Source organism: Jaculus jaculus, chromosome 3 (genome assembly GCF_020740685.1).
Source record: "Jaculus jaculus isolate mJacJac1 chromosome 3, mJacJac1.mat.Y.cur, whole genome shotgun sequence".
Classification (NCBI taxonomy): Eukaryota; Metazoa; Chordata; class Mammalia; order Rodentia; family Dipodidae; genus Jaculus; species Jaculus jaculus.
Genome location: NC_059104.1, coordinates 171,081,626 through 171,096,207, shown reverse-complemented (window position 1 = coordinate 171,096,207; position 14,582 = coordinate 171,081,626). Strand labels below are relative to the sequence as shown.

General features: G+C 48.0%; 1 protein-coding gene across 15 annotated transcripts in view; it reads right to left on the bottom strand.

Moving 5' to 3' along the window:
• Positions 1 to 351: 351 nt before the first annotated feature.
• Pgap2 (post-GPI attachment to proteins 2) overlaps positions 352 to 14,582 on the bottom strand; it is a 33,374-nt gene continuing 19,143 nt past the window's right edge. For 6 of the 15 annotated variants that reach the window (XM_045145700.1, XM_045145703.1, XM_045145698.1 and 3 more), the window contains 5 exons: positions 9,048 to 9,216; positions 2,165 to 2,417; positions 1,948 to 2,054; positions 1,337 to 1,445; positions 352 to 1,168 (listed from right to left, as the gene is read on the bottom strand). In XM_045145700.1, the coding sequence (XP_045001635.1) occupies positions 1,038 to 1,168; positions 1,337 to 1,445; positions 1,948 to 2,054; positions 2,165 to 2,417; positions 9,048 to 9,216 (769 nt within the window). In that variant the 3' untranslated portion in view covers positions 352 to 1,037. Of the gene's footprint in view, positions 1,169 to 1,336; positions 1,459 to 1,947; positions 2,055 to 2,164; positions 2,418 to 9,047; positions 9,230 to 10,669; positions 10,690 to 10,729; positions 10,800 to 11,857; positions 11,976 to 14,582 lie in introns of those variants that run through there. The other 9 variants (XM_045145705.1, XM_045145707.1, XM_045145706.1 and 6 more) reach the window with 9 other exon arrangements.

Genomic DNA, 14,582 nt, shown 5'->3' with positions numbered 1-14,582 from the left:
TAGGGAAATGTACCTGTAGCCCCTGCCCCTTAGCAAGGAAGGAAGGAACTTGTAAGCCTGTGACTTTAGTGTTTTATGGTTTTTTTTGTTTTTCTGAGGTAGGGTCTTGCTCAAGCCCAGGCTGACCTAGAATTCACTATGTAGTCTTAGGGCTGGCCTTGAACTCACAGTGATCCTCCTACCTCTACGTCCCGAGCGCTGGGATTAAATGTGTGTGCCGCCACACCCGTTTGTTTTTGAGACGGTTTTGCTGTACAGCCCAGACCAACCCGGAACTTGCAGCAGCCCTGCCTCAGCTTCTCACGTGCTGCACGGACAGGCACCACCACCACACCAGGCAAGACAGCGATCTCAGAAGGGAAGGGAAATGCACGCTGTGCTGGTTCTTTTTCTGAGACAGGTCATCTGTGAGATACAGAAAACTGCCTCCAGTAGATGACACCAGAGCCACCCTGGCAAAGTTCTTGAAATAATACAGCACAGCTTCCCTCAGTCATACACAGGAACACAGCTTGATGGGGAAGGGCACACATCCCAAGTTAAGCCCCAAAGAGATGGACTAGGTACTAGAACACCTGGGTAGACTTTGTAAAGTCCCACAGCAAAAGGCCTGGCTATGCAGATCATGTTAGTCAAACGTAAGGGCTGCAGTTTTCAAGTAGCAGTGAAAAGTGGAGCAGAAAGGCCAAAACCTGGATGGTGGTCACGAACCTGCGGACTTTGTTTTTTCTTTTACTTTTTCTTTTTTTTTTTAAAGCACCAAGTGGTTGGTGGAGCTTGCCTGCCAGCTCAGCTTCTTAGAGTTGTTCAGTTCAGTTCAGTGAGTGGTGATACTTGGTGATGCTTGAAGGTCCCTGGGCCTGGGCAGGACTGAGGAGAAGCCAGCAGTGCTGGAGTCGGCCGAGCCCGGTGCCCTCCCGCCCTTCTCTTCTACGTCCAGCTTCAGAAGGCCCCAGAGAGGACAAGGGGATGGGAAAGGCCAGGGTGGCTTCTTGCATGGGGGTAGTAGGCTGCCTCTTCCTGCAGCAGAGAAGGGTTTAGAATCTCTTTTCCTCAGGCTGAGAAGTGATGAGCAGCTCTTTGTTCCCGAAGTCCCACCAGGCTGTCATGTGGAACGCCATGTTGGTTAGGACAACAGTGTACTCCAGGATGGCAAAGATCGTGTACACTGTTATGAGGACACAAGGAACAAGATACGGTGAACTGCCTGTTAGTTAAATCGCCACATTACTAGCCTACCACAGAGAACACACAATTTTAGCCAGTACCAAGACCATTATCAAAAAAACATGAGAACTGTGCCCAGAGTCACCTACAAATCCTAGCCTGCTCTCACCTCCGGGTTCACAGTACATGTTGTGCCGAAAGTAGACAGCCAGTGCGGAGAAGAAGGAGACGAAGTTGATGATGAAGAGCCGCTGTTTCCAGCTGTAGGACTTGCGATCCTAGGGGAGGGGTCTGTCTGATTACTCTAGCTGCTTGGGCACGTGTGCGTGGGCCTCTCCTGCACTCAGTTTCTAAGGGTTGGGCATTCCCTCTTGTTCCCACAGCGGTCATAGAAGGGCACGGGCAGGGGCACCACGTGAAGCTCGCGTTCTCATCTATCTGGAGAGTGATGGGCTCGAGGAGCCGAGTTATCCCTGCTCTTCCCATTTCAGTAGGGTAGAGAAAGCTGAATGGGGTCACCCACCAAGCCAACACTTCCAGGGACAGTGGGTTAAGGAAAGACACTGTGACAATGTTTCTAATCCCCCGGGGCCTTACTACTACCCCTCACTTTACCCTATTTGGAGGCTCCATTCCTTTCCTCATACTACACAAGCGCAAAGCCCAGTACCCTTCTGCCAGGGTTAGAATGTCACTTGCCACCTCATTACCCACATCCTGAAGACGGATGTCCTGGATTTTCTTCAGGGACGCGGGGCGCCCAGTAGGGGTAGACCGTACCTCCTGACTTACTGTGTGCTTCCTGGTCAGCCTCCAGAGAATGCAGGTGAGGAGCATGTGACTGAGGGACGCGGCGATAAACACAATGAAGGCATTTTCGTGGACAGCTGGAGGGAGAGGAGAGGACGGGCAGCGAGCTCATCCTTATTTATGCAGGAGGGTGGGCTGCACCCTCCTTCCCATACCCTTCTCCGCCCCTCCTTCTCCAGGCACCCACTGAAGTCCTCGGAGGAGGAGACATAGGTGAGCACCAGCAGTGCCATGTTCTCGATGACGTTCAGGCTGAAGTTGACGCGGCAGAGCAGACGGTAGCCAGGGCAGGGGGGTGCGCAGCTGAGGTAGTGGTTCCAGTAGGCGAAGGCCGTCAGGAAGCGGGGCGCCGAGTGCAGACCAATGCAGAAGCGCCACACGTAGCGCTGGGGCACTTCCCCACCGATGGCCGAGCTCACCGAGGGCAGGTAATTGGGTACCTAGGGTTAAAAGGAGTCTAGGCATTGGCCTTCGTGGGCCCCGCCCACCAGAAGGGCCTTCTCCCCATCCATCAAAGTCACTCTTTTCTCATCCAGGGGTCCCTAGAGCTGTGGCAAGAGACCTCCTCTTCCAGGTCCTGGACTGGAGATGCTCAGTCCCCCAGCCTGCCTGGGATTGGGCGGAGGCAAAGGGAGCTGTCCATCTGCCCTGAAACTGGAACCTGCACGTTGGTGCAAGGGTAGATGGGTTCCGTGTTCCCTATACAGATCGCTCAGAGCTGTGCCTAACATAAGCCCCTGCAGGCATCCTGGGAACCTAGGATTCATTCCTGAGGGCTAGGATGAGTCACAGTCCCATCTTCCTTGAAACAGCCAGCCAGCCGTTCCCCTCACTGCTCTTAGTTTCCTGGCAGAGGTACACCGAAGTGGAGAGGGTGCTGTGAGATCCCAGGGGAGCCAGGGATTCCAGGTGATTCCTATTCGAAGGAAGTGAGTGCTCCTTCGTTATCCACATAGTCTGAGAAAGTGACCCTGTGCCTGTGAACCCCTCCATCTTTCCCAATGCCTAGAGCCCCTCACTCCTTAAGAACTGAAGCCCCAGCCCTAAACCCAATAGAGGAGGAGGTACTTGCAGAGCTGCAAACAAAGACTGGTGTTACTTGTATGAGAGCCGAGAGGACAGGGGCCGACTGAACAGTAATTTAGATGGTGCCAAGAAAGAACCCGAGTTAGGAGGATGACCTCCTAGGCTACAGGTCATAAAGCAGTGCTTTGCAAATTTTCACACACTTGGAACTCACTAGGGAATGACATGAAAATGAGAATTTGCATTTGTAAAAGATTTAAAGACTGGAAGCTGCCAATCCATTGCTCACACTTCCCACGGACATTTTTACAACCTCAACAAGGGCCACAGCAGTGGTACAGATCCCAGTAACCCTGCGAGGGAACAACCTGGCTCTAACTCTGGAGGAGAGGCCAGTCTTCAGAGATGAGTTCTGAAACTTTCCTTCCTTTCTTCCAATGGAGCAGCTGACTAGGTTTCTGGACTGCTGGGACAGTGGGCAATGTTGAAGGCAGCTGCGGCATACATAACCAGGGACCTCATATCACAGCCTTAACAGATCAGACTGGATGAGAGACAGAGATCTACTTGTTTTAGCACTATCAAAGAAAGCTAAGTGAAGCTGGGTGTGGTGGCGCACACCTTTAATTCCAGCACTCTGGAGGCAGAGGTAGGAAGATCACCATGAGTTCGAGGCCACCCTCAGACTACAGAGTGAATTCGAGGTCAGCCTGGACCACAGTGAGACCCTACTTCAAAAAAAAAAAAGTGATGGCTTTCACGGGGGTTGGAGGGTGGTACCTTCAATCCCAGCACTCAGGAGGCAAGGTAAGAGGATCTCAGTGAGTTCAAGGCCAGCCTGGGTTAGAATGAGAAACCTACCTTGGGAAAAAATTAAAAAAAAAAAAAAAAAAAGTGATGGCTTTCAAGAGCCAGGTGCGGTACTGCACGATTTTAATCCTAGCACTCAGGAGGCAGAGGTAGGAGGATCTCAGTGAGTTCGAGAGCACCCTGAGACTACATAGTGCATTCCAGGTCAGAAAGGGGCTGCAGTGAGACTCTACCTTGAAAAACAAAAAATAAACATATAGAAGTGATGGCTTTCAGACTTCCTTTTCATGGAATCCTGAAAAGAGGCTGTCAGCCACATGGCCACTGATCACAGATGGAGAAGCCACGCAGAGGTGAAAGGCAGGACACTAGACACAGTGAGTCCTGCTTTTTCAGCTCCTCTGTTGCCTTGAGTTGGGTTGCTGAATGTTGCCTCTACTTCCTGGAATATTCATTCTGAAGACTGCTTCCTAATCTTGGCCACATTAAGGAGAACAAGACCTACATCTAAAGCCTGACTGAGAGAGCGCAAAACACTCAGGGATGCTGAGCCCTGAATGACGGTGGGAACTCTTGGGTAAGGAGGCCTTGGGAGGAAGAGAGAACTGGTGACTGGCTGCCAGTCCATCTGCACAAGATTCCTTCAGATTAGGAGTGGAGGCAGGAATCTAAGAGTAAACACTGTGCCTTCCATCACACACGCAAGTACGTGCATACACAAACACACCCATCAGGTAACAATATCTTTACTTCTACCCCCATCCCCAGCACAAGTCCCCACTCACCACCTGTGCTAACAACGAGCAACACCAGGAGCTATCAGACACCAGAACCAGCTCTTTCCGAACTTCCCCATGAGCCCACAGCTAAGAGGCATAAAGAACCCTTTCTAATGGAAGGAAATCAGAAATTCATAAAGGGAAAGTTAAAAAAAAAAAATCCCCTTGTGCTGGGAAGATGGCTCAGCAGTTAAAGGTCTAATTCCCGAATACCTATGTAAAGCCAAACAATGTACAAAGTGGCACATGCCTCTGGAGTTCCTTTGCAGTAGCAAGAGGCCATGGCACACCTATACCCTCCCACTCTCCCTTTCAAATAAATACACAATTTACATGTTTTTAAATCCCTGGGTCAGCCAGGCATGGTGGCGCATGCCCTTAATCCAGGAACTTGGGAGGAGGAGGGTAGGAGGATTTCCATAAATTCAAGGCCAACCTAAGACCACATAGTGAATTCCAGGCCAGCCTGAGCTAGAATGAAATCGTACCATGAAGAAAAAAAGAAATTCCCGGGCAGGAAAGATGGCTTAGTGGTTAAGGCACTTGATTACAAAGCTAGAGGATCCAGGTTTGATTCCCCAGTACCCACACAAAGCTTGTTTGCAGTGGCTAGAGGCCCTTGCATGCCTATACTCTTTTTGTCTCTGTCTCTCTCTTTGCAAATAAAATAAATCAGCTGGGTATGGTGGTATATGCCTTTAATCCCAGCTCTCCGGAAGCAGAGGTAGAAGGAATACTGTAAATTTGAGGCCACCCTGAGATTACATAGTAATTTCCAGGTCAGCCTGGACTAGTGTAAGACATTACCTTTAAAAACCAAAAGAGGGGCTGGAGAGATGGCTTAGCGGTTAAGCGCTTGCCTGTGAAGCCTAAGGACCCCGGTTCGAGGCTCGGTTCCCCAGGTCCCACGTTAGCCAGATGCACAAGGGGGCGCACGCGTCTGGAGTTCGTTTGCAGAGGCTGGAAGCCCTGGCGCGCCCATTCTCTCTCTCTCCCTCTATCTGTCTTTCTCTCTGTGTCTGTCGCTCTCAAATAAATAAATTAAATTAAAAAAAAAAGAGAGAGAATTCCATCAGATTTAACCATTAGGGAATCATTCCTTTGGCCTCATGTAAAACTCCTCCCAGGGGCTGGAGAGATGGCTTAGCAGATAAGATGCTTGCCTGCGAAGCCTAAGGACCCAGGTTCCACTCCCCAGAACCCACATGAGGTCACACACGCAAACAAGGTGATGCATGTGTCTGGAGTTTGGTCACAGTGGCTAAAGGCCCTCGTATGCCAATTCTGTCTCTCTCCCTCATTAAAAAAAAAAAAAAAAAAAAGTCCTCCTAAATCAAAGACTTCTCTATCTATGTGTTGTTCCCCTACCCCTTGCCAACTAGACAAAATCTCTAAGTCCTGGGCTGGAGAGATGGCTCAGCAGTTAAGGCCCTTGCCTGCAAAACCTAAGGACTCCAGTTCCCATGTAAAGCCAAATGAACAAACTGGTGCATGCATCTGGAGTTTGTTTGCAGTTGCTAGAGGCCCTGGAATATTCTCTCTCTCTTTTTTTTCTCTCTTTCTCTGCTTGCAAAGAAATACAATTGGAAGGAAAAAAAAAAAAACAACTCTTAAGTCCTGCTAGTGCTACTTGCTACTCTTCTCTGGGCTCCATCCTCTCTTCTCTATCCCTAACCTGCAAAGCCAAAGGACCCAGATTTGATTGCCCAGGACTCACAAGGTGGCACCTGTGTCTGGAGTTCATTTACAGTCACTGGAGGCCTTAGTATGCCCTCTCTCTCTCTCTCTCTCTCTCTCTCTCTATTTGTCTCTTCCTCTCTCTCACTCTCAAATAAATGAATAAATACATAAAATGTTTTAAAAATATTGTTTTTTTTTTTCTTCCTTCTTATTTTGTTTGTTTTTTCAAGGTAGGGTCTCACACTAGCCCAGGCTGACCTGGAATTCACTCTGCATTCTCAGGGTGGCCTCAAACTCTCAGCAATCCTATGAGTACTGAGATTAAAAGCGTGTGTCACCACGCCTGGCTCTTAATTCTTTTTTGTTTTATTTTTTGTGGATTTATTTATTTGAGAGAGGGAGAAAGACTGGGCATGCCAGAGCCTCTAGCCACTGCAAAAAGAGAAAACAAAACAAAACAAAACAACTCCAGATGCATGTACCACCTGACTTATATGGGTACTGGGGAATGGAATCTGGGTCCTTAGGCTTCTCAGGCAAATGCCTAAACAGCTAAATCATCTCTCAAGCCCTAAAAGTTTTTGGGGGAGTTCTTTTTTTTTTTGTTTTTCAAGGTAGGGTTTAATTCTGACCTGGAATTCACTATGTAGTGCCAGGGTGGCCTTGAACTCTCAACAATCCTACCAGTTCTACTTCCCAAGTGCTGGGATTAAAGGCATGTGCCACTATGCCTGGCTTAAGAGTAATTTTTTTTAAATTATTTATTTATTTATTTGAGAGCGACAGACACAGAGAGAAAGACAGATAGACGGAGAGAGAGAGAATGGGCGCGCCAGGGCTTCCAGCCTCTGCAAACGAACTCCAGACGCGTGCGCCCCCTTGTGCATCTGGCTAACGTGGGACCTGGGGAACCGAGCCTCGAACCGGGGTCCTTAGGCTTCACAGGCAAGCGCCTAACCGCTAAGCCATCTCTCCAGCCCAAGAGTAATTTTTTAAAAACTTATTTACAGCCGGGAGTAGTGGCACACACCTTTATTCCCAGCACTTGGGAGGCAGAGATAGGTGGATCACTGTGAGTTCAAGGCCATCCTGAGACTCCATAGTGAATTCCAGGTCAGCATGGGCTATAGAGTAAAATCCTATCTTGGAAAAAAAAAAAAAAATTGCAAGCAGAGAGACAGAAGACAGGCAGGCAGAAGGAATGGGTGTGTCAGGGCCTCCAGCCACTACAAGCTGACTCCAGATTTATGTACCACTTTGTGTGTCTGGCTTTATGTGTGTACTGGGGGAGCGGTTGAACTTAGGCTTAACAGGCAAAAATGCTAGCTGCTGAGCCATCTCTCCAGCCCAGGATTGTCATGTGTAGTAATGCGGTGCTAAGGCCAAGTCTATATGCAACTCTGAGCCTAGAACTTTTGTTCTGAGCCCTCAAGAAAGATCTACTACACTGGAGGAAGCAGGAAGTTCATCCAGGTTTCCAACAGCAGCAGAACCCTCAATGGACCATAGGCTGTGGGGCCTGTGGCTTCCAATAGAGAAACCAAACTTGAGGATCTCAGAGCAAGCCCGAGGATCCTCCCAGTTCAGTCTCTTTCTGGGCTAAGGCTCCCTATTAATTTTCCTGGCCTCTTCCGACCTCCTTTGTCCTGGCTTCCAGTCTGCTGATCTTTCTTTAGACTCTTCCTTCCTCCTGTGATCTCTCCTGTCAAATCCCTTTCTATCACCACCTCCCTCCCCTGCTCCTTTCCACTTTGTTTTCCCAAAATATTTTATTTACTTACTTATTTATGAGAGAGAGAGGGAGAATGGGCACCCAAGGCAACTAGCCATTGTAAACAAACTCCAGACACATGTACCCTCTTATGCATCTGGCTTACATGGGTCCTGGGGAATTGAACCTGGGTCCGTAGGCTTTGCATGCAAGTACCTTAAATGCTAAGCTATCTCTCCACCAGCCCCTTTGCACTTTCTTGTTTCTTTATTTTTATTTATTTGACAATGGCACAAAGAGACAGATAAAGAGAGAGAGCGAGTATGGGTGTACCAGGGCCTCCTGCCACTACAAACAAACTCTAGATACATGTGCCACTTTGTGCATCTAGCTTCATTTGAGGACTGGGGCTATCAGTCTTGGTCTGTCAGGCTTTGAAAGCAAACACCTTTAACCACTAAGCTATCTCTACAGCCTAAAAAGTTGTGTGTGCTAGTTCCCTTTTTTTTTGTATGTGTGTTTTTTCAATGTTTTTGTTTATTATTTATTTGAGAGTGACAAACAGAAAGAAGATAGGGAAAGACAGAATGGATGTGCCAGGGCCTCCAGCCTCTGCAAACGAACTCCAGACATGTGCGCCCCCTTGTGCATCTGGCTAACGTAGGTCCTGGGGAATCAAGCCTTGAACCGGGGTCCTTAGGGTTCACAGGCAAGCGCTTAACCACTAAGCCATCACTCCAGCCCTGTATGTGTGTGTTTTTAGTGACTTTTTTTTTTCAGTGCTGAGGACTAAATCAAGGGCCAAAAGCACTCATGCACTGAGCTAAACCCCAGCCCTCCTTTGCACTATCCTCTCCCTACTCTTAGAGGGGGAGTGGAGACTTACTCTCCAAGTCTTTGCCTCAAGTTCTCTGTAAACTAGTCTTGCCTCCCCCACCCCAATTCTTTTATCCCTGTCCCTCTCCTTTCTGGCCCTTCCCTTTCCTCCTACTCTCTGATTCGTCCCTTACCACTGGATCTCCTGATCCTACCCTGACACAGGTTCTGGGGAGCCTGGCACTCACCCCACAGTCAGTGGCCACCGTGTATTCAAAGTGGAACACCAGGGACCAGATGATGCAGAAGAAGAAGCCGAACACGGGAAAAGTGATGACCCACCAGACCAAGGTTGTGAAGCGAAGCCGGAACACTGTCCCATCCGGGTCCAAGGGATGAGAGGCCGCGGAGAACATCCTGTAGGGAGTGGTCCAAGCAGGGCAAAGGACACAACTTGGAGCCTAGTGGGATACCTGGGTCTGGGAAAGTGGGGCCTTTTCCAGAGCTGGTACAAGAGAAAGCCAGAGCATAAATGGTAGAAGGGGCTTAAGGGGGAAAGGAAGACTGTAAAGGAAGAGGAAATGGGGGGCGAGGGAGAGAGGGACTGAGACATAGAGCAAGAAAGCGAGAGTGAGAGCAATGGAGAGAGAGAGAGAGAGGGAAAGAGGGAGGGGAAAAAAAGGACCACAGTGACAGAGGCAGGCAGGGACAGCTCTTAGGACTACATGGTAACTAATATTCTAGATCCATCTTTTGAAGATCCTGGGCAATAGTGGCTTCCAGGGCCCTGGTCATGAGAGCTCTGGTGGCTCACCTCACCACACTCATGGCCACTGAGGAGAAGGATCAGAAGTGGAAAGGTTGTTTTTTCCATCCCACATGAGGGGAGACCAAGGCCCAGAACCATGCCAGGACCAAATATTTATACTAAGGTCCCTGCCACCTAGCCACTTAAGGCTCCAAGTCAAGGCTTCCTTCAAGCCAAGTAACCTGGACAAAGGACCCTTGGCTGAGGCAGAGCCCTCCCACTGACCCTGTCTGACCACATTCCTCCTTCTCACCCATGTTCAACTAGGAACAATGGGAGTATCTTAGAACCTATTTTGTAGGACCACAAGCTACCAGCCATTCCACCCCCATGCTCTGAATGAGCCAAGCTTCAGGCTAGTAGCACCCTGGTCCTATGAAGATCCAAACCTCCATTTCCCTCCCCTCTGAAAAGACCATGTCACCCAATCCAAAATCTGGAGGAATATGAGATCCAAAAATCTGGAGAACCTTCTCGCTTCAGTTTCAGCCTGCTGTGCCTAGTCAAAGCCAGGAAGCCTGTATCAAGGTCAAATGAAGATCCCCTTCCTTCTCCCTCCAGGCAGAGAAGTTCCTCCCCACAACTCATTCTGCTCTGATCAGCGACCCTGAATCTGGGCTCCCTCTGGGGCAAGCTGGGGAGGAGGGCACAGATGGCTTTTATTAAAAGGCCTAAGACTGACTGCCAGGCACTTTAATTCCACCTGAGGTTTCATAGTAAATTCCAGGTCAGCCTGGGCTACAGCGAGACCCTACCTTGAAAAAAATAAAAACAAAAAGGCCTAAGACCCTATCTCCTATTGGTACCTATAACTCCCTCCACTAAGGAGACCCCAGTCCACTAGTCTAGCTCATCATCAGAAATGGGGAGGGGGCTCACCAAGCCACACTCACATTGGATGCTGAAGAATCCGGAGCTGAAGCTGAGGGTTCCAGCCAGACTGAAACTAATCTAAACTAGAGGGTCCAACCCCCAGCTCCTCAAAGCCTGCCCTCCCGCCCACAGAGCCTAGTTCTCCACGCCTGCTCAGGCACACAGCCTTCCCAGAATCAACAAGGCCACCTCATAAATCCCAGAACACTGTGCAACTGTAAGAAGTGACAGTGATGGAGGTCAGCTCACTGCAGCTTCTTTGCCAGGCGTGTGGGCAGGAGCCTATCTGAATATTGTGTTCAGGGATGCAGGCAGGTTTCTAGGAAGGGAAAGAGAGAAAGAAGGATGAGCTTCTGCCATTTTTGATTGGCTCAGGATTGGGTGTATTTGTTGAGCTCCACTGGCTAATCTTGTAATAACAATCAGGATCCAAAAGAGTTCTGAGCCAGGCATGGTGGTGCATGCCTTTAAACCCAGCAGAGGTAAGACGATTACTGTGAGTTCAAGGCCACCCTGAGACTACATAGTGAATTCCAGGTCAACTTGGGCTAGAGTGAGACCCTACCTCAAAAAAGCAACAATACAAAACAAAAGAGTTCTAGATAGGCTTGAACATGATATCACTATCCAGTCTGTACTTGTTCCAAAATGGTTAATGGCAGCTCCAACTGCAGCAACAGAAGTCCAACAATCAGTAATAAAATGAACCAATACTGTTTTTGCCTGTATTGCCCAGACAACTTGAAGTCCTATGCCCAGATCTAGGCCCGGAAAGACAAAATAGTTACCGTCTGGGTTAAGTCCAATGGCACAATGAGGGTAGTGAGAGCCTCAAGGTCCTGTCTTTGGAGGGTTGCCTGTAGAAACTGAAGCTATGCTACCTGAGACAGACTCAGAGATTCTCATTACTGCCTTTGTTTTTTTTTGTTTAGAGGTAGTGTCTCACTCTAGCCCAGGCTGACCTGACATTTTCCCTGTAGTTCCAAACTGGCCTCAAACTCACAATGGTCCTCCTACCTCTGCCTCCCAAGAGCTGTGATTAAAGGCATGTCTGGCTATTACTGCCTTCCTATCTCTTCAGGGATGACCAAAAGTCAGGAAGTTATTACTGCAAAGGTAGGGCCAAGGCAGAGATTCAGCAGGGAGGAAAAAAAAAAAAAAAAAAAGCCAGCCTAGAGTGGTAGCACATGCCTTTAATCCCAGCTCTCAGGAGGCAGAGGTAGGAGGATCACAAGTTCAAGGCCACCCTGAGACTACAGGTGAATTCCACGTCAGCCTGGGCTAGGGTGAGACCCTACCTCGAAAACCAAAACAAACAAACATTATAAGAAAGAGTTTCCTTACTGTAAGTTATTAGCCCTCCTTAGAATAGGTTACCTGAAGAAGGAAGCTCCCAAGTACTGGGCACGTGCAGACAGAGTCAAAGCCATCAAGGATGGACGTGCTGGACTAGTTTGCTTCTTTTATTCCTACGGTTGGTCATTCCTGGGATATTCTAGATGGGAAAGCATATATGAAAACTCCTGTTTGGATCTAACATGGGGGTCTCGGGAGTGGGGACAACATACTCCCAGGGCCACTGGGCCAACAACTACTAACTGGTGTGCCAAGAGTGGGGAGCAGGTGTGCAAAAGGTGTGCTAAGGTAACTGATCCCGTTAGCCCTCAGGGCCAACCAGACAGGCTGAATAGTCTATTCTCTTTAGCTCATATGTTGTAAAACTTATAATTTTGTTTGGACTACAACTTCCTTCTGCCATGCTTTCTTTTTTCCCAGGGCACTGGGATGGGGAGCCCCATCCATTTATCCAACAAATACTTTTAAGTTTATGTGCTGCTGAAGAAAGCACTCAACACTTTGACTCAGATGTCTTGCCTGTCCTCCAGGGGATCCAAAACAGGTGCAAACAAAGACACAAGTATGCGATGATAGACATGTAGCCAGGGGCAGTGGCTTATAGTCCCAGCACTTGGGAGGCTGATGTAGGAGGATCACTATGAGTTCAAGGCCAGTGTGGGCAACAAACTGAGTTTCAGCTCAACCTCAGCTAGAATGACACTGTCAAAACAATGAATAAGAAATGAATAAGGGAAAAAAAAAAAAAAAAAAAAAAAAAAAACAAGGATATGAGATAACACAAGGAACCATAAGCACCCAGAGTTGTAAGGAAGGCTTTTTAGAGAAACCTTTGAAGGGTTTCACAAGATGGATAGTAGTTGACTGTGGTAATAGGAACACAGATAAGCACTGAGGTAAGCACTAGGTCAGGAAGGGATCTTGTCCCCCAGATCACCTAGTCACACCCCCCCTACTTTTTTTTTTTTTTTGAGGTAGGATCTTGCTCTAGCACAGGCTGACCTGGAATTCACTCTGTATTGTCAGGCTGGTCTCAAACTCACAGTGGTCGCCTTACCTTTGCCTCCCGAGTGCTGGGATTAAAGGCATGTGCCACCAGGCCTGGTGTCACTCCCCTCTTGTAAAAAAAAAAAAAAAAAAAAAAAAAAATTAATTTAACGCTGGCATGGTGCCACATGTCTTTAATCCCAGCAGTTGGGAGGCAAAGGTAGGAGGATCACCATGAGTTCGAGGCCACCCTGAGACTGTATAGTGAATTCCAGGTCAAAAAAAAAAAAAAAAATGTAGCCACTGCAAACAAACTCTAGACACATGTGCCACCATGTACCTCTGGCTTATGTGGGTTCTGGGGAATTGAACTTGGGTCCTTAGGCTTCACAGACAAGTGCCATAACCACTAAGCCATCTCTCCAGTCTCCCTCTTTCTACCAGGCCAGGTTTTCTTCTTCCTCCTCCCATTGTTGGTTTCTTTGTTTTTTGGTGTTTCAAGGTAGGTAGGGTCTTGCTCTAGCCCAGGCTAACCTGGAAACTATGTAGTCTCAGGGTGGCCTCAAATTCACAGGTATACACCACCACGCCCAGCTTGGTTTTTTTTTTTTTTAAATATATTTTATTTAGCTGAGCGTGGTGGCACATGCTTTTAATACCAGCACTCAGGAGGCAGAGGTAGGTGGATCATCATGAGTTCGAGGCCACCCTGAGACTACATAGTGAATTCCAAGTCAGCCTGGGCTAGAGTGAGATCCTACCTCAAAAAAAAAAAAAAAAAAAAAAATATATATATATATATATATATATATATCTTTTTTTTCATATTTACATATGTATATATTTGAGAGAGAAAGAAAGAAGCACAAAGAGAGAGAGACAAAGAATGGGTACTCAGGGCCCCCAGCCACTGCAAAGGAACTCCAGATGCATGGTTGTGGCTAACGTGGGTCCTGGGGAATAGAACCTGGGTCCTTTGACTTTGCAGGCAAATGTCTTAACTGCTAAGCCATCTCTCCAGTCCACATTTTTTTTTCTTGAGGCAGTATCTCACTCTAGATAGTCCAGGTTGATCTAGAACTCACTCTGTAGCTCCAGGCTGGCCTGGAACTCACTGAACTCACCTTAATCCTCCTACCGTAGCCTCCCAAGTGCTGGGATTATAGGTGTGAGCCACCATACCCAGATACACACACACACACACACACACACACACACACACATATATATGAGGGGAGGCTGAGAAGGGGCATTACTCTGTAGTCCATACTAGCTTGACATCAACAAGAAGCAAAACCTGGCCTCAACATTTTCAAACTTCAGTCTCCACAGTGCTGGGATTATCATCACGAGCTGTCACACTCATCTTTCCTGTTTCTTCTGATGGCTCCCATCCCCAGCTTTCATTAGTCTGGGTGGACACATCTCAAGGCTAATACAGGACAACGGACAAATTAGACAGGGAAATTTTGACTCGTATAAACACAAGAAGTGGTTCCCACCATGAACTCCCAGACAGGTCCCTCTCCTAGCCCTAGCCCTCCTCGCCTCCTTTTTTTTTGGTTTGTTTATTTGTTTTTCAAGGTAGAGTTTCACTTTCCTGGAACTCACTATGTAGTCTCAGGGTGGCCTCGAACTCATGAGGATCATCCTTATCTCTGCCTCCTGAGTGCTGGAATTAAAGTTTTCTTGTTCTGTTTTGTTTTTTGCCTGTATTTTTTTGAGTCAGGGTCTTACGTAGCCCAGAATGACTTCAAAC